The sequence below is a fragment of the Pteropus medius genome, unplaced genomic scaffold (genome assembly GCF_902729225.1).
Source record: "Pteropus medius unplaced genomic scaffold, Ma_sr-lr_union100, whole genome shotgun sequence".
NCBI classification, from domain to species: Eukaryota; Metazoa; Chordata; class Mammalia; order Chiroptera; family Pteropodidae; genus Pteropus; species Pteropus medius.
Window position 1 is genome coordinate 464,588 of NW_024341893.1, and position 24,848 is coordinate 489,435.

At 50.9% G+C, this 24,848-nt stretch overlaps 1 protein-coding gene and 1 non-coding gene across 8 annotated transcripts; one reads left to right on the top strand and one right to left on the bottom strand.

The window, feature by feature from the left end:
- The first annotated feature begins 195 nt into the window (after window positions 1-195).
- Window positions 196-20,330, top strand: CUNH19orf47 (chromosome unknown C19orf47 homolog). Of its 7 annotated transcripts, none has more exons than XM_039853989.1 (10): window positions 196-276; window positions 2,706-2,758; window positions 4,004-4,055; window positions 7,476-7,563; window positions 7,687-7,801; window positions 9,437-9,518; window positions 12,964-13,101; window positions 14,097-14,315; window positions 15,948-16,018; window positions 17,636-20,330. In XM_039853989.1, the coding sequence occupies exons 3-10, from the start codon at window positions 4,037-4,039 to the stop codon at window positions 18,137-18,139; spliced, it is 1,236 nt and encodes a 411-aa protein (XP_039709923.1). In that variant the 5' UTR covers window positions 196-276; window positions 2,706-2,758; window positions 4,004-4,036; the 3' UTR covers window positions 18,140-20,330. The 7 variants fall into 7 exon arrangements, with proteins under 7 accessions (XP_039709923.1, XP_039709939.1, XP_039709949.1 ...); XM_039854005.1 differs by having other exon boundaries at window positions 197-276; window positions 14,163-14,315; XM_039854015.1 differs by having other exon boundaries at window positions 197-276; window positions 14,166-14,315.
- Window positions 20,331-24,430: 4,100 nt separating this feature from the next.
- On the bottom strand, window positions 24,431-24,549 carry LOC120596850 (5S ribosomal RNA). The gene has a single exon (XR_005651239.1). It is a non-coding gene; the product is annotated as a 5S ribosomal RNA (ribosomal RNA).
- Window positions 24,550-24,848: the final 299 nt, after the last annotated feature.

Below are 24,848 nucleotides of genomic sequence, written 5' to 3' on the forward strand. Positions count from 1 at the left end.
GCCTTTCTGATTGGCCGCGCTCCTCGCTAGCGCCGGGCGGAGGGAAGCACCTGGGAGACCGGGAGAGGTCACGTGACAGTTGCGGCCTCGCTCGTTGGTGGCGGCCCAGTGGGCTAGAGAGGCCGGGGGGGGAAGGTGCGCGCAGGTCAGTCCGGCTTCCGGCGGTGAGGGCGACGCTTCCGGGGCGGGCCGCCGGGCCAAGGAGGAGTGTCTGACTGTTGGCGCCGCCGGGAGGGAGGGCGGGTGGCGCGAGTGGGCGCGGGCCTGGAGGTCCAGGTGAGGCACGAGTCGGGGAGGTGGGACTGGGCCGGAAACGGTGGCGATGGATGGCCTCCGGGGCTCTGGAATCAGTCACGGCGCAGCTGTGCGGCCTCGGACAAGCGACTTCTTTCTCTGAACCTCAGTTTCCTCCTCTGTAGAATGGGGGTCAGAATCCGACTGTAGCTCCCTCCTCATGGATTGGAGTGAGAAGTCAGCTCCTGCATGTTGGAGTCCCTCGCTCAGTGCCTGGCACAGTGCTCACTCTTATTGTACTATTGTTAGTATTGATGGTAATATTTGCGCTTAGCATGGAAGATGCGGGTATGGGAGCGTGACTGATTGTTGGACTTGGAGGCTGACAGATTTCAGTTCAAGTCTCAGTTCCACTTTGTGGCAGTGGGCCTGTGCCTCCATCTCTCCGAACCTCACTTTCTTCATCTATACAATGAGGACTAGTAGTCCAAGTATCATAGGGTCATTGTGAGGATGCTAATGAAAGGTGGGTGTAAAGCCCTTAGCACAGGGCCTGGCACGGTATTGAGTAGGAGCTTGATAGATTGGGACTGTCATAATAATGACTCTGAAGAGTCATTGGTGTAGCTGGGACTTGAAATAGAGAGATGGAGGAAGCTCAAAGACAGCAATAGGACAATCGGGGAAATCAATATCCAGCCACTTACTATTTGGCCAATTTTTCCAAATCTCATAGTATTAGATTTTTCATTTTCTTTAAAACCGCTGACGCATTTTCCTCCACTTAATTTGAGAAGAAAAATTGTATTTGCTATCTTAATGAAAACTGGCCTGGCTGGCCATGAAAAGGAGCACTTAAACCCGAAATCCAATGGAATCAGAACAGTCTATTAAATTGTAGACAGAAATAGAGATTCAAAAGGAAATAACTTATGCTGTGTGATTCCATGTTTTCAGGTCCCATGGACCCCTTCAGGTTATTTTATACTCTGTTCTCAGCTCACGCTTTGCATATAGCTTATATAGGTCAATGACTGTCCTACCCTTCCCCTAGCTCAGTGAAGATTTTTCTATTTTATTTAATGCACACGTACATAGTACTCATCACCTACTGAGCATTGTTCTAACGGCTTGGCATTTAAGAACTCATTTAATTCCTCTAGCCACTTGAACAATAGATATTCCTGTCATTCTTACTTTATAATTGAGGGAAGTGAAATCCAGAAAGATTAAGCCACTTGCCTCAGAGTGAGGATTAGGAAGTGGTAGAATTGGGATTTGGATCCAAGCCTTCTAAGGGCTTAGCACAGGGCATCTAGTACATTATAATTACTCGAGTTTTGGAAGTGGTCATTTTTCCATATTAATAATTTTCACTGTTCAGAGAGTGTTGGAGATGGGCTTTTAATGGTGGAGAGAGGAAACTGAATCCAGCAGGAAATTCTGAAGCTGTGGGAGGATACCAGTATTTAAAGGCTTCTGGTAAGCATTAGGTGGAACCTTGCAAAGACAGACTACAGTGCCTAGCCTGTAGTAATCCCTCGACCAGCATTAATCATAGCTGATGCACTGACTTGAGTTCAAGTCCTAGCCCAGCGGTTACTTGCTGTGTGACCCTGGACCTGCCACTCATCTGTGAGATTGGGGATCATTTTTACTTTCTTCCCCCACGGTTGTGAGGGATCACTGAAGCCTATCGGTGCCTATCATGTGGACATTGAACGGGAGCTCCTGCCTGGGCCCTGGAATCAGGGAGAACTTGTCTTTGAATCCCGGTAAAGCCACTTGCTAGATGTGGCATTTGGCAAATGACTACACCTCAATTAGTTTTTGTTTCGTTTTTTTTTTTTCCCATCGATTAAGATGAGACTAATAATAGTCCTCACTCATGAGGGGGTTGTGAGGCATCAGCAGGACGCCTGGCTCTGGTCCTGGTGAGGGCCTGGTATATGCAATGTTCTGACATCTTGAAGCCTCTCTGTGCCCCACTTTTTGGGAGATGTCAGTTGACCTTGTCCAGCAGTAAAACCCAAGAGGGGAAGTGGGTTTTAGGGAGTCAGGTACAGGAAGGAGAGATGCCTGTGGTCATGTTCATCCATAAGAGATGCAGCGGAAGCTGGTGAAGGGCAGGATAAGTCCTGGCTGGCGGCAGAGGAGAGAGTCTCACATGTGGGGACTTGGGGAAAGCTTCCCAAAGCAGATGGCAGCTAAACAGAGTGAAAGGCTTGCCAGGACAGGAGGAGGTAAGCCTTCCAGGCACAGGTGACATTCCTTGTGAAAACCGGGAGGCAGGCAAAGGCCTTGGGTGTTAAAGGGAAGGCTGGGCTGGGAGGCCTGAGAGTTAAGGATAACCTAGACTCACAGGGTCGTTGCTATGCACCAGGCACTGTCTCAGCTGCTTCATATGTAGAAACCCACGTAGCCCTCACAGCAGTTCTCTAAGGTAAGGTTTGTATCGTTCCAATTTGCAGATGGGGACACCGAGACCTGTCTGGCGCAGTAACCTGCCAAGACCACACAGCTAGTAAGTTGGTAGAACCAGATTTGAACCCTGCAGTCTGGTTCCAGAGTCCTTCCTCCTATACTGTCTCTGTTATACCATCAAAATGGGGTTAAGGAGGAGCAGATTGTGTGTACGGGACAGATGGCCTTCTGCCCCTGTGGGGGAGGCAAAGGAGGGGTGATGGTGAAGGATCAAAACTGGGGGTTGGGGTGGGTGGCGGGGAGCAGAGTGAAGGACGAGGGCAGAGGAGATGGAGGAGACAGCTGGGTCAGAGATGAGGAGGAGGGCTAAGTGGGAAGTTTGGGACAGGTGGTCCCAGAGTCAGAGAGCACTGAATTATCAGGAGAGAAAGTTCTTTCCTTTAGTTTCCCTTTAGGAATGTCTCCTGCTAGCACTGTCCAGGAGACAATGCTGCTGATGTGTCTTGAACAACTTTCTAGCACCTGCTAATGTTACCTAAGTGAAAACGTTCTTTCATTTCTTCTCCGAGGCCCCTCCTGACCTGGAGCCCCACCTCCCTGCCCTCGTCTCCCCACACTCTCCTCCTTGCTCACTCCACTGCAGCCACGCTGGCTCCTTGCTGTCCCTCAGATATGCCAGATGGAGTCCCGGCTCAGGGCACTGGACTTGCCATGTCTGCTCCTGGGACACTTCCTCTGGCTCATTCCTGTCTACCTCCTTTGGGTCTCTAATGTCACTTCAGAGAAGTCTGCCCTGGTCATTCTATTTAGAATTACAGCTCTTGCCTTCCCAGCCCTCCATGTTTTCTCCATGACACGCAAGGCTTTCTATACTACATCGTCAACCATTCTATCTGTTCACTGTGTCTTCCCCTTTCCCCCGTCCTCACCTAGGTGCCAAGCTCCATGTTTTTGTTCATATCAGTATCCCTGGTTCCTAGAACAGTGCCTCACACGTAGTAGGTGCTTAGTAAATGGTTTTCGAATGAATGAATGAATGGATATTTATGGCTAAAGTCTTGGGCAGGGGGTGTCTTTTTTCTGTCTCTCTTATTCAAGCTAGAGATTTTTGAGGTGTGGGAATGGAGATATAGATATTTGCTGTCCCTAGGTCTTGTCTCAGGCAGAAGTGATAGTTGTGGTGGCAGCTCTGGCCCAGGCTGACTTCCTGCCAGCTGCCCCAGGCTATTCCTGGGCTCTGAGCCCCCAGTCCAGGAACTCTCCTCTGGCGGACAGGCAGCGAGAGAAGGACGGACACTCAGCCGGCAGCGACTTATGGGCCCTCTCCCCTCGTTCTCTTTTCCAGGCTCCAGGGAGCAGCATTGGGGCCAGGGCGACAATGGTCTCAGTGACTATGGGTGAGTCTGTGGCCTTCTCTCCAGGGCCCCCTCTCCCCACTGCCCTTTTTGAGGTATGACCTTGGTGTGGGGAGACGGGATGGGGGAGGGAGGGCCGGTTCACAGGCAGGAACAGCTGTAGTCTGAGGAACGTGGTGGCGGGGCCGGGGCCTGTCCAAGGCCTACCCGCCTCCTCCCTGCATCTTGGCCTTCTGATACTAGTCTAGATGTAAAAAAGAACTTGGGCTATGAAGTCCAGCAGATTTTCCACGTGGCCTGTCAGAGCCTCAGTTTTCTCACCTGTAAAATGGAGATACTGATTCTCCCTACATCTTGGGATGTTGTAAGGGGATTAAAGAGATTATCGCAAGTAAAATCTTGGGCATAGTTCTCTACAAATGTTAGCTATCGTTATTATTCTCAAGAGCCTTATCATCATGTTCTCTTTAAGCTCTATTTTGGGATTGTCAAAGCACAGAGATTAACTGGTAGCTTTAAAAATTTTTAAGAATTATTTCAAAAATGTTTGGTTATAAGACCAATTAAAAAGCAAACATCTGAGTGTGTCCTTTATGATTCCATTTATATAAAGCACAGAAACAGGCAAAACCAACTGATGCCGTGAGAAGGTGGTGGTTGCCCTGCGAGGCAGGGAGAAGCGACTTCGCAGGGAGAATGGGTGGGGCGCTTCCCGTATTTGGAAATGTTTTGTTTCTTGATCTGGGTGCTGGTTACATGGGTTCGCTGGTTTATGAAAAATCTGTCCACTTGTTTGTCCTCTTAGGCATGTACTTTATAATTCAATGAAAAGATTTTTAAAAAGCTATCCCCCTTTAGGTCAAGAATAGAATATTGCCAGCCCCCTGAGGGCCCCACCCCAATCACAACCCTTTCCTTCATCCAGATGGAATAAACCACTATCTTATCTTTGTGGTACTCCCTCCTTACGTTTTTCCGTAGTTGTACCACCAATGAAAATATCTGTATTCCAAAGACTTTGGTTTTGAACTAATATAATGAAATTAGGCCGTGCGTGCTTCCGTGTCTGGCTCCTTTGGCTGAACGTGATGTCTGAGAGTCACTTAACGGCTCTGTGTAGCTGTAGTTCTTTCTTTTTCATTGCTGTATAGTATTTCACCACCCGAGTGACCACTGTTAGTTTATTGATGCTACTGTCAGTGGCCATTGCAGCGTTTCTGGGTTGGGGCTGCAGCAGACAAGCTGCTGTGAACAGTTTAGCACTTGTCTCCTGGTGTGTGTAGCAAGCCAAGACTCACATTGTTGCCCATCTTATTTCTGAAATGGGGGTAGTCTTACAGCTGGTGGCTTATGATCGTTTGATTGGTAGCACCTTTTCCTTCTTAGTACTATTAGTAGTACTATTAGTAGTACTGTAAGCCCTCACTTAATGTCATCAGCAGGTTCTGTGATTTTAAGCAGAACGGTGTATAATAAAACCAGTTTTACCACAGGCTAATTGACATAAACGAGAGTTAAGTTCATACGGCATCTTGTCAAAATGTAACAAAATAACATTGAATGAAACAACATTATTTGAGGAGTTGCTGTGCATGAAATGATGGTGTCACCCAGATGTGGGGACTTCTGCAGTTCCTTGACTTGGTTTTAGGCAGCTAGCTGCCCCCAACCTGTGTGGTACTCTTTTTTCCTGAACAGCTTAATTGAGATACATTTCACACAATCACCTGTTAAAAGTCTGTAATTCAGTGGTTTTTATATTCAGAGAATTATGCAATCATCACCACAATTTCAAAACATTTTCATCTTCCTCCCAAAACCCCATACCCATTAACAGTCACCCCTCCTCTCCGGTCCTTGGCAACCACTAATCTACCTTCTGTCTCTATACATCTTTATAAATTTACCCATTCTGGACATTTTATATAAAGGGAATCATTATGTGGTGCTTTTTGATACTTAAACAAAGGTGCCCACTTTTGGTTGATGGAAGCCAGGGCACCGTGGCTTAGCAAGTGGCAAGTGCCTGTGCAAAGCAGAAGAAGGTACTGCTTTCCTCAGGGCTGGGGTAGAAGTCCTGAGGGCGTGAGCTCACCTGCCTCAATCTGGGGAGTTGGGCCTGTGGCCAGGTGGGCAAGGGTCTCTTTGGAAGAGACATGGCCCCTGGGCCTGTGCCCAAGCCCTGCACTGCCACCTATGCCACGTCTAGCCAGGAGTATGTCTCCTTCTCTGCTCTGAGCCTCAGTTGTCTGTGAGCAAGCAAAATTGGCATAGTAGTACCAGATTTTTTCTGTTATCAGATAGCATGGATTGTCAGTGTAGTGTTAAGTGCCATGAAAAAGAAAGAAATGGGTTGCCAATTGAACTTGGCACACCATCATTTGTGAGGTAGATCCTAGTTTCAGAGATACTAAAATGTGAAAAAAAAGTCCTACTTGAAATCAGTGCTCTTATCTCACACCTGGCCTGACAGGTTAGGGTCAGTTTGAAGGTCACACCAAGAGAATAAGAAAGAAGTTTAGAAACAAGAAAGCAACATGGGCGGAGTCTGCCGGTCTGTATTCCATGCCTGGTGGTGGCAGGATAGTAGCAGTAGCAATAATGATGATACAGTGGTTGAGGACGTCCTCTGGGCCAGGCATCACTTTAAGCCCTGTGCTTGGACTTTCTCATTGAGTCTGCACAGGGCCCCGGGGACGCTGGTGCTGTTATCTCAGAATGTCAGCTTCATGAGGGAAGGGACTTTGTCTTGTGCCATGTGGTATCCCCAGTGCCCTAGGACAGGACCTGGCCTGTGCCAGGTGCTTAGTACGTACCCCAGATTTACAAATGAGGAAACTGAAGCCCCGGCCAACAACTTGCCCAAAGCCCCTCAGCCAGGAGATGGCAGAGCCAAGGTTGGATGCCTAGGCTTGCAACTCCGTGCCCTACTCTGAGGCAGGACCACTCCTGTGACGAGGCAGGGGCTTGCTGACACCCACGGCCACCTCTGTGACCCTTCTTTCCATCCACCTGCGGGTCCTGTCACCCTCTGGGGCTGGGCCCGCTGGTGGGGACTGGGGCAGAGAACCCAGAGTCCAGGCTCTCCCAAATCAGTCATCGGCCTAGCATGGGGGGTGATCACTGCGGGTCACGCTCTGGGGCAGGGCAGAGCCGTAAGGAGAAGGGCAGTGTGGGAGCTCATGGGCTGGGGACGTCTGCTTCTTGTTAGCGGTGTGGCCGGGGCTGAGCCACCCAGCCTCTCCCTGCCTCAGTTTCCTCATTGGCAAAGTGAGGAGTCAGTGCTGCTTAACCCGATGGGTTGTGAGGTGGGCTTAGTTCCACAGTACATGCGAAGCACTCAGCCCAGGGCCTGGCATTTGACAAGCATTTAATTTGTGGGAGCTGCTGCTTGCGGCTGTGGTTTTTGTGGCTGTTCTCTAAAGAGAGTAATGTGAATAATGAGCCCTGTCCACCCCCCAGCCACTTCTGAGTGGATCCAGTTCTTTAAGGAAGCTGGCATTCCTCCGGGGCCTGCTGTCAATTACGCAGTGATGTTTGTGGATAACAGGTAAGAGCACTGGGGGGACAGAGCCGAACCTGGGGAGGGCCGAGGTGAGGCAGGGGAACAGGGATCCGGCTGGCCCACCCAGCCTGGCCCACCTGCGGCCTCAGCACTGACCCTCCCTTGCAGGATCCAGAAGAGCATGCTGCTGGATCTCAACAAGGAAATCATGAATGAGCTGGGCGTGACTGTGGTGGGCGACATCATTGCCATCCTCAAACATGCCAAGGTGGTGCACCGTCAGGTGGGTGCTTTGCTCCGCCCCTCTGTCTCTGGGTTTAGGGTCAGGTAGGGGGCAGTGGCAGAGCCAACAGGAAGCTTGGAGGCAAACCTGAGTTCTGAGGCTGGTTGCACCATTTGCTGTGTGACGTTGGGCACATTGCCTAACCTCTCTGAGCCTTGTTTTCTCCATCTGTAGAATGTACATAGGCAAACCTATTTTATAGGATGGTGGTATTAAGTTATATAAAGCCCTAGTACAGTGTAAACAGTAGGGCTTCAATAAAGGCTCTCTGTAATTATTATTACTAGTTCTCATCTTTTTTTGAGCCATTGCTTTATTTTACTTAATTTCTCTAGCTGTAAATTGGTTCTCACTAATGATAATTATCATTACCAGGATTCTTCTCTGTCCCCAGGACAGGAGCTTCTGTGTGAGATTCAGGTGATGACTTGGCCAACAATATGGTTGTTCCATCACTGCCTACCCCCCCCCCGCTGCCCCCGCCACCGGCTTACAGTGACCTTGGACTTGTGATTTCACCTCCCTGAGTCTCTGAAACAGGCTTTTCACACACGCCTGCCGCATAGGTCGCTGTGGCCATCTACCTGATAGTGTACGTGGCATCGAGTGCCAGGCCTGGAGTGACGTATGGTAACTAACACGTACCAAGTGCCTGTCTTGGCCTGCCAGGCCCTCTCTGTCTACACCCTTCATATGAACTCGTCTACTCCTCCTTCCACTGACCAAAAAGGAACCCTGCCCCAGAGCTGCGCTCTCCAGTGCTCCGCTTGACCACACAGTGGCTGCTGGTGTAATTCTCGTCATGGCTAGTAGCTTCCCTCCATTTCAGAGACAGCCTTCATGTGTCCATCATCCAGGTCGAGACCGCACAGTGAGGGCTTCCTCAAGCCAGGGTCACCATCTGAGTTGTCGTGGAGACCGTCACTGAGTAAAACTGCAAAACTTCTTTTTCTTTAAACTTTTAAATTTAGGAACAATTTCCAATTCCTAGAAAAACTTTATCAATGGTACAGAAAATTTCTGTGTGTTCTTCACCCAGCTTCCCTTAATGTTAACATCTTACGTAGCCATGGCACATTTGTCACAACTAAGAAATGAGTGTTGGTTTGCTGTCGTTACTGAACTGCAGACATTTTGGATTTCATCCATTTTCCCACTAATCTTTTCTGTTCCAGGTTGTCATACCACATTGACCTATCATGTCTCCTTATTCTCTCTTGATGTGTGAGTTTCATAGTCTTCCCAGGTTCTTGATGACCTTGACAGTTTTGTTCTGTTTTTTTCAAGTTATAGCTAATCAACTTTGTTAAGGTCTTAATATTTCGCTATATTTAGTCGAGGTATATGTTTTTTAAATTTATTTTTAAATTATAGTTGAGATATGATATTATGTTGGTTTCAGGTGTATAACACAGCAGTTAGACATGACCTTGACAGTTTTGAAGAGTACTGGTCGGGTGTTTTGTCGAATGTCTCTCAGTTTGTCTGATGCATTCTCATGGTTCGGAGTGAAATGTTTTAAAATCTTTTTCTAGCAGCTCTAATACCCTTAGTTTTGCTCAGATTTTTGGGTCCGCTGGTTCCTCACCTCATGCATCTGTCCCCGTGGTAACCTGGGCACCTGTTTTTTTACAGGACATGTGCAAAGCTGCCACTGAGTCAGTGCCCTGCAGCCCCAGCCCCATTCCAGGCGAGGTTCGCCGAGGCGCCTCTAGCGGTGAGTCCCATCTACTCAGGCTTCCTTTCCTTCATTCTGACACTCCTGCAGGGAATAGGACACACCTGGAATCTGTGGAGGTGGCAGCAAAGCCATCCAGGGCCCTCTCCTCTTAAGGAAACATGCAGTGGGTAGTGAGGGGCTGCTGGTAGTCCTGTTCTAGAAAGTCACTCTCAACACTGTGAATTAGTGAGTACTGAGTCACTGCTCCTAGGGGAAGTCCGGGGTTAGGTTCCTGCAAGCCTCCGATCACAGTTTCGTCAGCTGATCAATACAGAAGCTTTGAAAGACGCCTTATTTAATACATATTGTTGATTCATTGACATTGAACTTGTGGCCAATAGCACTCTGACTCGTTCCTGAATGAAGCTGACCTAACACGTGTTTTTTCTATAAGGCACATGTATCTCAGCGTCCTTGCACTTCAGCACGGGCTCAGGGGCCATTTTAAACAGCAAAGGCACTAACGAAAAGCACGAAAATGTGAAAGATGTGGCACTGAATAGACCGCAAGGAGGACACTTATTTACTGTGTGAGAGCTGAGACAGGAAGGCAGAGCGCTGCCTTGTTTGACTTCAGTTGGGCGTGTGTGTGTGTTGGGTGACTCAAGTTTCTTGCCATTCTGGGTGTGTCTGTGAGTGACCACAAAAGTGCTACAAATATCGATTTTGGGGTTACAAATAAATTTTAGTGAATAGATGGATTTGCAAATTGGAATCTGTAAATAGTAAGAACTGACTATTTTTATACTTATGTCAGCAGTATGATACCTTTAAAAAAAAAACCTTAAAAAATTTAACGTGTATTAGTTAGCCTTTGCTGTTTAACAAGCTATCCCAAAACTGATTTAAGACATGAACTTTTATTTCTCATGGTTCTGTAACTTGGCTAGGCAGCTCTGTTCTGGGCCAGCTCAGCTGGTCTCGGTGGTCATCTGGCAGCTCCGTCGCGGCTGAGTGATCTAGGGTGACCTCACTCACGTGTCTGATGGTTCGTTTGATATCACTCGGGCTGATGGGTGACTCAGCCATCTGTCTCTGTTTCCAGCAGGCTAGCCCAGGCTTGTTCACACAGCGCTGGCTGCAGGGTTCCCAAAAGCAGCGTCAGGGGACAGGCCCCGCTTCACAAATTATCTCTGAAGCCTCTACTTCTGTAATATTTGCTCTTGTCCCATCAGCCAAAGCCAGTCACTTGGCTCAGCCCAGAGTCACGTGGGCAGGGCCTTTGGGGGCAGGACAAATGCCAAGGGCGCAGAGGCTGAGCAAATTTGGGTCCCACAGCTTACATACAGAAAAGGATCAGTTCATAAAGGTACAACTGGACGACATTCCACAAATGGGTCACCCGTACAGCCAGCAGCATCCAAATCCAGAAACGGAAACGTGGCCAGAGCCACCACCCCCGCTCAGGGTGCGCCCTACCCTGATTCCTAACCGCGTGGATGAGTCTTGCTGGTCTTTCGAGTCCGTGTAAATGGTATCAGGTAGTATTTGCTTTTTGTACCATTCTGAATGTCTTAAATAGTTTAAAATAAAATTTAAAAATTAAAACTAACAAAAACACTAGTGGAGAAAATAGGCAAGTAAGATGAGAAGGGGAAACAAAGGAGGGAAATTGGGGAGGAGCGCCCCACAGCAGCGTTGCTGCTGCGGCCGCCCGGTGCTGTCATGATAGCGGATGTGCGTGTCTGTGTCGGTGGTGAGAAGACCAGTTCTTTGTCCTCTGGCAGCCTCACTGCTGCTCAAATTCAGCAGAGCAGGGACAGAGGTGTTTCCCCCCACCCAGCGGTGTTTGCCGTTTACCCGTCATGATAAAACATGGTATCCCTGATCCCTTCAAGCGGGGCCTTTCCCTCTGTGTACACTGCGAGGGGCGGGGCCCTGTCACCTGCTGGCCTTTTTCAGCGGAACATGCCAGTGACAGTGCCCTTAGCCGGGCGGTGAGCAGGAGCCCTCCTGGCCCAGGTCCTGCACAGCCGGGTGTAGACAACCAGCGCTCATGAAGCTCCCGTTTGGTTTAAGACCCTCTGAGGAAACATCCTGGGAAACTTGTGGAAGGGGACATGCCAAATCCTTAAGAGGGGAGTGAGCAGGCCTGAAACCTGACCCTTTCTTCCTGGGTGTGGGGAGGAGCGAGGTCCGATTGGGACGGGTCCCTCCCGGCCACCCGGGTGCCTGTAATGCTCCAGCTCCTGGCCTGGGTTCTGGGTTCTGGGTATGTGGGAGCTTGCCTTTAGTTAAGTGGTCTGTGTAGGCTCGAGGTCTTTTTCTTGGTGCCGTAGTTATTTAAAAAACCCAGCCAGGCAGTTTGCGTTTATAATGCCATGTGGGGTCATTACGGGGACTTCAGGAGGCTTTGGGAGCGCACGTAGCAGGGAAAGGGAGGACTCTTGGAGGCTGGGGAGGACAGAATGCCAAGATCGAACGCCGTGGGTGATGGGGGTGTTACTGGGACTTGACCAAGCAGAAGCGGCGTGGAGATTGCCCCACCCCACAGGGCTTCCCCAAGAGCTCTTGAAACCCGCCCCCTGAGGCTAGCAGCGGCTGCACCCCGATTCCACCTCCTTCCCACGCTAGGGCTGGCCCTCTAGTTGGTGAGCTGCAACTCCCTCCTGCCTTGCACCCTAGGACATCCCTCTACTCTGCAGGCGTCACCAGACTGTCCCCCCGCCCCCAGAGGGAGGCCACTGCTTTGTTTAGCCCAGCCCAGCCCAACTGGAGCCAGACCCACACTGCCCAGGGCCCTGACCGAGTGGCCTTCTCCCTGAGTCCCAGTTCCTGTGTCCATAAAGTGGGTCGGCCATAAGCCTGTCCAGTAGGGACGTTAGGATGTTTGGTGATAGTGTTCATCTTTTCAGTAGATGTCTGTCGAGGACTCGTGAAGTGCCAGAAACGTGTGGGGATACGGCAGTAAACAGGCAGTGTCTCCTCATGGAGCTTGTGTGCTGGAGGGAGAGTCCACCAGTAAACAAATGAGTGTAATTTACTGTCAAGGAGTAATAAGGGCTGTGAAGGAAAAGTGCAGCATAGGGTAAGGGGGTAGAGGGTGACGGGGTGCTCTTGAAAGCTGTCTCTGAGGAGGCGCCATCTGAGAGGACACCTGAGCCTGTTGGTCTTCGGGGAACTGCATGCCAGGCCGAGGGGACAGCACACATTCTTGCTGGGTGGGGAAGACCCAGAGAACAGCTTGGCCGAAGTGGAGCCGAGAGGGGAGGGACGAGGTCAGCGCAGGGCTGGGTAACTGCTGGGTGAGGTTTGGTGGGAGCCAGCCTGCTCTTGGGCCTCAGGAGAGGACCCCAGGGCAGGGAGGGGTGGGCCCACTCCCAAGCATACTCACACGGGGACAGCACAGCTTCGAGTGACTCTGGCTGCCTCTTCCCCATTCAGTCCCGAGGCCGGCCATCTCCCAGGGCCCACACCACTGGACTCTCCTCTCTCCCCGCAGCCGCTTCCCGAATGATCGCCAACAGCCTACACCGCGACTCCCCACCGGGCACTCCCCCCAGGCGGCCAGACACCAGCGCTTCCAAGATCTCTGTCACCGTGTCCAACAAGATGGCAGCCAAGAGTGCCAAGGCCGCGGGTGAGGGGACTTGGGCTAGGGGTGAATGCGGGCTGGCAGACCTTTTGGGGGTCACGGTCCCAGTGTCACAAGTGCTTTTGGTGCCCAGAGTTTTGGACTTGGTCACGGCACCTCCGTGGGCCTCATTTTCCATGTCTGGAATGGGACGGGTAGTGCCCGGCCCAGAGGACGATCACGCACTGAGCCAGTGCATTTAAGCACGGGCGCCTTAAGGTGCTCACTCTGTGCCTGGTTCAGGCTTTCTTATTTTGTTTTTTTTTTTGTGGTAAGAACATGTAACAGGAGATTAGTCTCCTAAAGTTTTAGTGTACACTGCAGCATTGTTGGCTATAGGCGGTCCAGTCTCCTGCCTTTGTTGGATCCATTTCTGAAACAATGATCTTGGCACAAGGGGAAACTGAGGCCCAGTGAGGGGGCTTCATTATCTGACCCCTGGCCCTATGGCACCCTGTCCACCTACTTCACGCGTGCTCCCTTGCCGTGTGTTTGGGAGTGCCTTACCCCCGTCTGGCTTTTTGATTTGTGTGCCGCGAACAGAAAAGTTACAATTAATTTCTAAAGTATTAAAAAGACGGTGAGCCTGGAAGGACTGACACTCTTATCCCTTGACGCGTTTGGGGGGATTCTTTTTTAAAAAATGAACTTACAGTTGACTTCTGCACAAATTGTAAGTATGCATTTTGATCGGTTTTTGATTGGAAAAGTGAGCACACCTGTGCAACTACTGCTAGATGGCGCTCTAGAACCTGTGTCCCACCTTCATCTGATGGGAATCTGGCTGGACTGGGAGCTGCGCCTGCAAGGGGCAGAGACAGAGCCTCAGAGCGCCAGGGAGGCCAGCTGCCCCCTGGGGGTTCTGAGCGCCTTCTGCGCCCAGTCTGGCCCCGACCTGAGTTTCTCGGTGGCGCAGAGTCAGGGATGACGGGTGGTTGGGAAGATAAGGGATTCCAGTCACGCGGACGCGTGGAGATAAAGGGCACATGTGCCCTCTACAGGGCGTACAGTCCCTTCCCTGGAGAACATTCCATCCCGGAAGGCGCTCACCTCCACTCCCTCCCCAGCAGTCCTGGCCCGCCGGGAGGAGGAGAGCCTGGCAGTTCCCACCAAGCGACGCAGGGTCACTGCCGAGATGGAGGGGAAATACATCATCAACATGCCCAAAGGCACCACTCCCCGGACGCGAAAGATCCTGGAGCAGCAGCAGGCTGCAAAAGGTACCGGCCGGCCCGGAGGTTTAGTGCAGAGACTGTCGTTTCTCTTTGACTGCGTAGTGCAGGGCTGGTCACGTGCCACTGGTGATGGCCAAGGAGCAGGCCCTAATGGTGTCCAGGGACCAAGGGGCCAGCGATGATTGCTGTAGAAGAGGTTGACAGGACACCACCTCTGCCCTCTTGCCTTGCGGTCAGTGCTGCAGGCTTCCTCAGTCCCTCAGCTGGTACCCTTCCCTGAGGGGCGGGGGCATGGACTTGATGATGGCTTTGCCTGGCTGAGGAGAGATGCTCAAAAAGTGGGAACCATCATCATGAGCCAGAGGGGTCTGGTTGAAATTCAGTCCACAGCTGGGTGTGTATGTGGTAGGATGGAGATGATGCTCTGTAGAATATTAGAATATCGTACATGTTCTCGTGGAAAAACATCTAGATGTTGCAGAAGCACGTACAATAAAAACAGACTCCCCTCCCTCCCATGTTCCATGCCTGTTGTTAACCTGTCTACATATAAGTCTATATATATATATATATGGGCATCTTTTAAAACATGTAGCATCATCTTGTAGGTGTTTTCTATAATTTTTTTCTCCTCTTTAATTCCCCCCCTGCCCACTTCCACCCCTAACCTATGGATGTTGCTGTTTCCCCTTAAGAACTGGATCTCTGAAGGCGGGTGGGTCCTCCCACACGCTCGCGGCGCGCACCCAGGGCCTGGTGTCCCGGGGGTATGGTCTGTGGCTCCACCTGGGGCGCAAACCCTGGACCTTCTGCGTGTAAAGCAGACGTACTGACTACTACACTATGGAGCCACCCCCTGTTCTATAACTTTTTTATTAATACCTTTTCACATTAGTGCATGTTCATCTATATTTGGTCCTCCGTATCCATGGGTTTTGCATCTACGGATTCAACCACCCGCAGATTGAAAGCATTTGGGGGAAAAATGCTGGAAAGTTCTAAAATAAAACTTGAATTTGCCATGCTGCCAAGCACCATGCTGAACCCACGTGAATGAAGTGGTGTGAGTTGAACCCTCCTGTAGCTGCCATGCAAATACAAGTTATGTGCAAATACTACACCGTTTTATATGAGGGGCTTGAGCATTTTGGATTTTCTTATCCGTGGGGGATCCTGGAACTGATCTCCCTTGGGTGTCAGTGGACGACTGCGAATGGTTCTTGTGAATGGTTCCTATTTCCGTAGTAGTTATATATCATAATGTAGTAAGCGTTCTGTTGATGGCTAGTTTGTTACTTAGGGAGCGGACTCATTACCTGCCATTCCTCAGATTCAGAGACCATGACTCCAAAAAAGAGTAGAGGCGTGAATAAGGATTAAGAACTCTTCCCTCACATACTTCATAAACTTGTACGAAGGTGCAAGGAACAAGTGTCAGTTTTAGTTGGTCCTTCCCACATTTGACACTAGTCAGAAGCGTGTGGTTGATGGTCAGTGTTAGCCAACAGTGTAGACACAAAACCGAACTGGGCCCAGCCTGCGCCTGCTTGTACCAGCGCTGCCTGAGGTCTGGGCTGGCCACGTTGTCCCCTCCCTCGTCTGCACAGTGCTCAGCCAGGCCTGGGCCCACAGGGGCCACTCAGCAGGTGCTGGCTGACAGCCTCACTCTCTTCCCAGGTCTCCACAGGACATCCGTGTTCGACCGCCTCGGCGCCGAGACCAAGGCAGACACGACGACAGGGAACAAAGTGAGTTGGAAACGGGAAAGCCACTGGGAGCTCTCAAAGTCTTGTCTTCCCCGGGTGTCGTTCCGGACCCTTCCCACGTCTCACTTACCTTTCCAGCCTCAGTTCTTTGCCCTGGTCGCTTCCTGTCTGTCTGCTGCTAGCCTCTCCCATGTCCAGCCTCGGCAGTCTGGCTGACTCCTGGATGCCTCCTTGGACCCCTCCCAGCACCATGTCCCAAACTGTCCTCAGCATCTTCCCCCAAAGTAACTCCTCTCCTGTGGCGCGTCTCAGGGACACCCCATCACGCCCATTCTAGGTGATCATTATTCCAGTGGCACCATCTGTGTTGCCCGCTCTGTCACCTCTTCCTGTGTGCATACAGTGTGACCTCCTAACTGGTCCCTGTGCAGCTACCGTGACCCCTGCTAGCCCCTCCACCATAGCAGCAGTACGTGCCACCCACAGGATGGGCCACCTGCCCCCCACCAGAAGCCCTTCAGAGGCTTTCCACTGTGCTTAGGCTGAAGCCCACTCTTCTTGCTGTGGCTCACAGTCCCTCAGGCCCCAGACGTGGTGTGTGGTTAGAAGCATACAGCCTGGGCCTGCCGCCTGGCTGCCTGGCCTTAGCCGTGTCACTTGAGTAAGCCCTTGGTACCTTGGTTTCCTCATCTGTATGGCACCCACCTCATAGGGTGGCTGTGAGGGTTAGGTGAGATGCACCTGCATGGTGCTGGGTGTGTCGTGCGTGATGAGCACCTGGTAAACGTCACCTTTCATTAACTGGTGGAGCTCCCCAGCTGTGTTTCCTGCCTCTTGGCCCCACGCCGCCAGGGCTCACCCACTCTGGCCTCTTCCCACTTCCTAGGATCTTATCATGAGCATAACAACACTCAGGACATGTGGCTTGAAGATGCAGCCACGTCAAGAGCTTGGTACACAGCGAGTGCTCCAGTGATTCTTGTTCTTGCCTTGGGGACTCAGCCCACTCGCCCTCTGCTGGTTCAACCTTGAGGGCCTGGCAGAGATGCTGGAGCCTCGGAAAACGTCCCTGAGCTCCAAGAGGAGACCAGGATCCTCTGTGTCTGCTCTTCAGCACTGCCCCCCCCCACCCCCAGAATGCATTGGTCTCGTAGAGAACTGCTTGTGTCATTTCCAATGCCAGGCCTGTCTTCCCCACTGGACTGTGAGCCCCCTGAGGGCAGGACCAGGCCTGTCACAGCTCTGTCCCCAGCACCACCCAGCACAGGGCCAGGTAGAGTCAGGACTCAGAAATTATGTGCTGAGTGAATGACGTGTTTGTCTTTTCTTTTCGCTCCTGTTCACCTGTAGACCTTAGCCAGTGGTCTTCCCTCTGCGTGGCGCACCTCCCTCCTTATTAGACCCACTTCCGGCCAGCTCGCAGATCTCATTTCAGATGTGCCTTCTCCAGCGAGCCTTTCCTGAACGTGCAAGGCCAGGGGCCTCCTCTGTGCTCCTCGCAGCTCTTCAGACTTCCCCTGTCGTGGCCACTATCTGGGGTGTCACCGATGGGTGTTCTTCCAGCTGTGAGCTCCAAGAGGCCAGGCACATGAGGCAGCGCTCCATGAATATGTGTTGAGTGACTAAATGATTCACTTGTTCGGTCTCTGACTTCCACAGCCCACGGGAGTCTTCAGCCGCCTGGGGGCCACCCCGGAGATGGATGAGGATCTGGCTTGGGACAGCGACAATGACAGCAGCAGCTCTGTCCTGCAGTATGCTGGGGTCCTGAAGAAGCTAGGCCGGGGCCCAGCCAAGGCCAGTCCCCAGCCGGCCCTGACTGTCAAAGCCAAAGCCACAAGCTCAGCAATGACAACAGCTGATACCCCGACACTCCGGCGCCTGGCCCTTTCCACCCGCCCTTCCACCCGCCCGAGGATCGAGAGGAAGCCAGAGGCCCTGTCCAAAGTCAGCATCATCCAGAGACTGGGCAAGGCTGCCCTTGTGCCTGAGGCCCAGGACAGCCAGGTCACGAGCACCAAGAGTAAGTCTTCGGCCGAGGTCAAGGTCACCATTAAGAGGACTCTGGGGCCCCGGGGGAGCAGCTCCAGCGAGGGCCTTGGTGCCCAGATGGACCATGCGGGCACTGTAAGCGTGTTCAAAAGACTGGGCCGCAGGACCTAGCCCGTGGGCGGGGCTCAGGCCCCTCCAGGCTCCCGGCCCCATCAGGCTTCAGTGAGGGCTTCCCCCGCTGGATGGCACTGCTGGTCTCCCTCAGGCGTTCAGGCCCAGCCCGAGCTTTGGGGATTCACCCCATTTTTCTGAGTCAAGATGGTCGCTGTGGCCTGGCCTTGCCGCTCTGGGACTTTCCCTTCTCTCACGTCCTCTGTTCTGTCCTCTCTGACCGTGGCCTTGGCAGGGCCCACTTTTCTACCTCTTCCAAGTGCCAAGTGCCCTTTTCCTCTCCTACGTCCCCTCCCCTCCCTCTCAGCAGCGTCTGCTGCCTCAAAGCCCAGCTCCTCGTCTTCCTGGTCCCCCGGAACGGGTGTCACCTGGAGGGGCTCCCTCGGCCCCTCACCCTGCCAGCTTCCTCCCCTCACTCCTCTGCCCCCCGTCCCACCTTAACTGCTCTGATTTTCCCTCTCTTCACTCTGTTCATTTCTCTTCTGTTTTCTGTCCCTGTGGCAAGGCCCGACGGTCCGCTGTGTCCTGCCTGACCCTCCTGCACCTCCGGCCACCCAGCGGCCCCCTCGTCGACAGTGGCGTCGAGCTTGTAGAGACTGTTAGCGGCCCTCACTCCCGGGCTGGAGGCGCCTTCCCAGATCAGGCCCTGGGCTGCAGCCGGGCCACCTCCGTCTTCCTGCCCTGGGTGTCTTTTTCTCTGAAAGGCCATGGTGGGTGGCGGGCAGGGGGCACTGGGAAGGGAGACCAGTGCCGAGAGAGAAGGAAACAGCTGTTTTAATATATTTTGGTGACTTTCATACTATTTTCCTCCCCTCCTTCAAGGTGAGTCGCAGGATTGTTTTTCACATGAAGCACAGTGTGTGAGTTGGGGGACAGCAATGAAGGGATGGGCTCTGCCTCTGAGGGTCAAACTCTGCACACACCTGGGCCCCAAGTCCGAGGGAGTGCTGGTCACGGTCCCTGTTTAGCTGGGCCTTCTCCTCCCCTCGACAGACCGCGCAGTTCGTCACCCTGCCTTCCGCCTCCACAGATTCCACCTGTTTCCGTCACTCTCCCTGTTGGCAGCTCTCCAAATCGCACGCTGTTTGGAGGCGGTGGGTTCCTGTGGATTTGGTTTTCACTGCTTGCTGCTGCACAGCCCTTACTCTGTGCCAGGCCTGTCCTGGGAGCTGGGAACCCCTCCATGAGCAAGGCAGACAAACCCCTGCCCTCGTGGCTCTAGCTGGGGAGATGGCAATGTGACCGCACTTTCCAAAGAATCAAGGGATGAGCAGAAGTGACCAGGGCCTCTTTAGATGTCGGGGGTAAGAAGGCCTTTCAGAGGAGGTGACAGGTAGGCCAAGCTGGAAAGGAGAAGCAGCAGCACATGACGGTCAGGAAGAGCTTTCAGGCAGAGGAAATGGCTAGGCGAAGGCCTGTCTGGCTGGCTGGTGACGGAGGGACCTTCCCTCCAGCATAGGGTGGCCCAGCAGCCGATGACCAGGAGCCTTGTGACCCAGGGTGAGGAGCATGGACATCATCCCCAGAGCACTGAGGAGTTCGGGAGGGTCTGAGGCAGGCGAGTAATGGTCAGACATGACTTGTGAAGATGACGGTGGCCCCGTGAGGAAGATCTTGCTGGGAGAGCAGGGGCGGGCCAGGGAGGCAGCCACCGCGGCCCGGACGAGACAGCAAGGTCGGCGGTGGGGAGAGGGAAGTGGGTGGCCCAGGGTTCAGAGCAGGGGCAGCACGGGGCCTGACGGATTGGAAGTTGGGGTGAGGGGAGGATGGAAAGAATGGGTCACACCTACAAGGGAGACGAGCATCTAAGGAAGGTGCTGTTATGGGGCCTGAGGGCCGGGGAGCGGGGAGCAGGTGGGGCGGGAGGGCACTCGGCTCTCCCCGTATTCACTGAGGGGTGAGCGGGCTGCTCGGGCTCAGGACCGCCGAGCTGGGCGTCAGCAGCTTCGGGGTGGGCCCGGTACCGCGGTGTTCAGGGCCGAGGGCCTGGCGAAACCAGCTGGAAGGGGGCGTAGAGAGAGGAGAGGACCGGGAGGGACTTTGGAGCCCTTTTACTAATTAGAGAACAGATCTGATAAGGAGATTCCCAAGGAGCAGCGGGGGTTTGGAGGAGAACTAAGAGGAAGTGAAGATGACATTAGACCTCCATTTTTTAATTGTAAAATATACATAAAATTTGCCATTTTAACCATTTTTAAATGTACTGTTTTGTGGCATTAAGTACATTTACATTGTTGTGTAACCACCACCACCATCCATCTCCAGAGCTGCTTTCTTCCCAAACTGGTCATTTATTTTTAGTTCTTTCATAATGTCATATCGGGAGCCCTCTTTGTGTCAGGCAGTGTCCCAAGCACTGGGCCTGGGGTGTGAAGGGCTGGAGTTCAGTATGAGGGACAGTGGTAGAAAGAGCAGCTGTCGACCTCGCTCCTGGTGAGGGCCCAGGCTGGGTCCTCGGGGCACTGGTCCAGGTTGGCCTGGGAAGGACAGCAAATGACTGCAATGTCGATTCCGGACACCGCTCTTTCATGTCCCAGCCACGAGGAGGCGCTCACGCACACACACTTTCCTTGCTGCTCTTCTCCGCCCCCCACCTCCTATAATTTCTTCTTGTCCCACTTCATGGATAATTTTAGCAAATGCCAGGGTTAAATGGAAGTGTTCCAGTTACTAAATTTAGGAGCACAAGTAATTTCTTGATGCGTAGTAGGATCTACAATGACATAAACGCATGTATAGCTCCCGTGAAAGGCTTACCTGCGTGAGGTAAGTCGTCACTTGCTCTTTAGAGGCTCAGAGAGGAGTAAACTGCTAAAGACCTCACCCAGTTGGCAAGTGGCAGGACTGGGGTGGACGTCAGGGAGCTGAGCCAGATCCTGGCCCCTTAACTACTACCCTGTGCTGTCTCAATCACAGATTTGAAACGGTCCTTTTGCATAGGTGGAGGGTGGGGTCCTAGGAGATTTTCTAGTCATCTCTGTCTTCTCGCCCCATCAATTCATCCTCTGAAGCATCTGCAGCTCTGGCATGCCTCTGGCCTTGAGTGCCACGCCCCATCCTGCCACCCTTTGCCAGAGGGACCTGGCGCTGGATGCCTCCTCTGCTCGCAGTCACTGTAGAGCCCCAGTGTCCCACCCATGTGATTTGGTGATTGCCCCAAACCAACCCCAACGGCTGTGACTGCAGGGGTGCATTATTTTTATTTTGGTTCTCTTAAACACTTTTGAGCATAAATAGTACATAGTTCAAAGTGCAAAGGATACAAAAGCCTTTACAGTGAAGTTTCCTCCTGCATCTCCTAGCCCCCAGTCCCCTCCTCAGAGGCCACTGTTGTTACCAGTTCTTGAGTAATCCTTCCAGAGATGGATTACACACGTGCGCGCACACGCGCACACACACAGGAACATAGCTTACACACACAAGCACACACACATTAACAGCCTAAGTTATTTAACCAGTCCTTTTTGGAAGGGAGTTCAAGTTGCTTCTATCCTCTTGCGATTACAAGCAGAGCTGCAGTGGGAAAGCCTTGTTCACCTGTGGGGCCAATTCAGGGCTGAATCTGAAGAGTTCCAGTGATACCACTTCAGTGCAAATGCTGATAGTGGGTCAATAGCAAATCTGAACTAGACCCTCCCCCAAGACTGGCATTCTTCAGATGGTTTACTTACACATTTATCACTCCGTTCCACAAAGGAATTAAGAGCAGTTGAACTCCAGTGTTTGGAGCACGCTGGAGGAAGCAAGTCGGGATGCTAAGAGCTGACATTGACCACCACCTCTGGGCCAGGAAGTACAAATCAGTGCTTTGTTACATCAATGGACTTGTCAAGTTCTCAGGGTCGGGGCATCACTACGAAAGTCAGGGATTTCCTAGCTTATCCTACAAACACGTAGAGATGGCGGGGCAGTGAGCCCATGGCTCGTGGTAAACCCAGAGCCAGATCTGAGCCAGTTGAGGCAAATGATTCTGTTTAGACATGGTCTTGGGATGAGGTCACCTCTGAACATGTCACCTCTTTTGGTAGCTCCACCAGTGGATGCAAAGCAAGATGGGCACTTCTAATGCCTGTGGCAGCAGCCAAGGCCCCAGCCAGTCCCACTGCCCCTTCCTGCAGTGCCTGAGCCTGGTGCTTGAGATGGGCCAGAGGTCAAAGTCAGGCCCCAGTGATCCCGACCCCACATTTCCCTCCTTTGGGATCCCAGCTGATTTAGTCTAGTGAGCACGGCTCCTACAGACCTGCCTCTGAAGGCCCGGCGTTTACCAACACTGAACTTGACCTGCTTTGTGAACTCCAGGCCTTCGCAAACTTCAACAAACAGGAACAGACTTTATTTTTTAGAACAGTTTTAGATGTGCAAAAAAATCAAGACGTACACTTAGTATGGAGTTACCATCTACCCTATAATCCACTTTCCTTTGTTAATATCTTAATTAGTATGAAAATGTTTGTTACAATTCACCCACATGGATGCATTAGTGTGAAGTCCATAGTTATTCAGATTTCCTTAGTTTTAATATCTTTTTCTCTTCCAAGGTACCATATTACATTTATGTTGTCAAACATTTATGTTGACAAATAAGGAGTTGTCTTAGGCTCCTCCTGGTTGGGGCAGTTTCTCAGACTTGTTTTGGATGACCTTGACAGTTTTGAAGAATGCCGGTCCAGGTATATTATATCAATTGAGATTTGCCTGATGTTTTTCTTGTGATTAGACTGGGGTTGCATATCATTCAGAGGAAGAGCTCAAGGGAAGTGCCATTTTATCCATCCCATCTAGGGTGCATACTGTGAACCTGATTGATCACTGTTTGTGTTGATCTTGATCATCTGGCTTGATTACCTACTATTTGTCACATCTTACCGCAAAGTCCTCTACTTTCTCCCTTTCCATATTGGTCCCTTTGAAAGGCAGTCACTCCGAGCAGCTTACATGTAAGGGATGGGGGGCTCACAAAATACTGACATAAACTGTTTGGAATTCTTTCGCAAGGGAGATTGGTCTCTTCTCCCTATTTATTAATTCAATCTTTTTTTTTTTTTTAATCAGTGTAGACTCACGCATATTTATTTTATGATTTGGATTATCATCCAATGTTACTTTATTGTGCTGTTCACGTTATTTCAGCTTTGGCCATTGGGTGCTCTTTCGGTTGGCTCCTGTGTCCCTTTGACATAGCTCCATTATTGTGTAGTGGGGTTTTCTTGTTTGTTTTTTGTTTGTTTGTTTGTTTGGCATTTCCTTACTTTCTGACACTACAGATCCTCCAGGCTTATCTTGTGTATTTCCTGCCCTGGTCCTAGAGCCTAGCATTTCTCCAAGGAGCCCAGTTCCTTTCATTGTAGAATGGTATCAGAACCAAGATCTAGGCATGAGGTGTGCTCGTTGCTACTGGGGTGACACCCCCTTTTTAAAAAATGTAATCTTAATATGCAACCCCAAAATAGCATGTTGAAAATAGAAAAGCAATAATTTATTAGCATACTTAAATGTTTATTTTGGATTAATTCATACAGACAGTACAAAATTCAAAGGTATATATACAAGACTGCTTTGTGCCCAGTAGACTGGCAAAAAATTTAAAGTCTCAATGTTGGGGAAGATTTGGAGTAAAGGGAGCATACACATTGCTACAGGAATGTCATTTGGTATCAACCACATAAAGAGCTTTTAAAAAATATATATTTTATTGAGATATAATTCACATATCAGACATTTGTTCCATTTAAAGTGCACAGTTCAATGGCTTGTAATTATTCACAGAGTTGTGCATCCACCCCACATTTTAGAACATTTTCATTACCTTGAAAAGAAACCCTACACCCCTTAGTCATCATTCCCAGGCCCTCCCATACTCTGCCCCCCATTCCAAGCCCCTGGCAACCACAAATCTGCTTTCTGTCTCTATGGATTTGCCTCTTCCAGACATTTCATATAAATAGAATCATACAATATGTGGCTTTTTGTGACTGGCTTCTCACTTAGCATGTCTTTCAGGTTCATCCATGTTGTAGCATGTGTCTGTACTTCATTTATTTTTATTGATAATATAGCATTGTATGGATATAGCACATTGTTTACTTAGTTGATGGACACTTGGTTTGGTTCCACTTTGGGGCTATTATAAACAGTGCTTCCATGAACAGTTTCATGTAAGTTTTTGTGTGGACATGTATTTTCAGTTCTCTTGGGTATATACCTAGGAGTCGAGTTGTTAGGTCATACGTTCTATCTATCTATCTAGATAACTATCTATCTATCTATCTGTCTATATTTATTTATTATTCATGCCTACAGCACCTGGTTTTCTTAGGTGGTCTCCCATCCAAGTACTAACCAGGCCCAAACCTGCTTAGCTTCTGAGATCAGACGGGATCAGGCTTGTTCAGGGTGGCATGGCTATAGACCATGGACCGTGGCTCCACTGGGGCGTGAACCCAGGACCTTTTGTGTGTAAAGCAGATGTGCTAACCGCTACACTATGGAACCACGTCCTATTCATTCTATTTTTAACCATTTGAGAAACTACAGTTCTCCAAGGTGGCTGCACCATTTTACATTCCCACCAGCAGTGTGCGGGGGTTCCACTTTCTCCATATCCTTGCCAACACATTATCTGTCCTTTTGATTATTGCCATCCTAGCAGATGTGAAATGATACCTATTATTTTGGTTTCGATTTGCATTTCCCTGATAGCTAATGATAA

What these genes read in the sequence shown, in the direction of transcription:
- CUNH19orf47 (XM_039853989.1), top strand. An exon ending in CCAAGGTGGTGCACCGTCAG is followed by an intron (nt 7,802 to 9,436) that starts GTGGGTGCTTTG and finishes GTTTTTTTACAG; the next exon opens with GACATGTGCAAAGCTGCCAC. An exon ending in GCAGCAGCAGGCTGCAAAAG is followed by an intron (nt 14,316 to 15,947) that starts GTACCGGCCGGC and finishes CTCTCTTCCCAG; the next exon opens with GTCTCCACAGGACATCCGTG.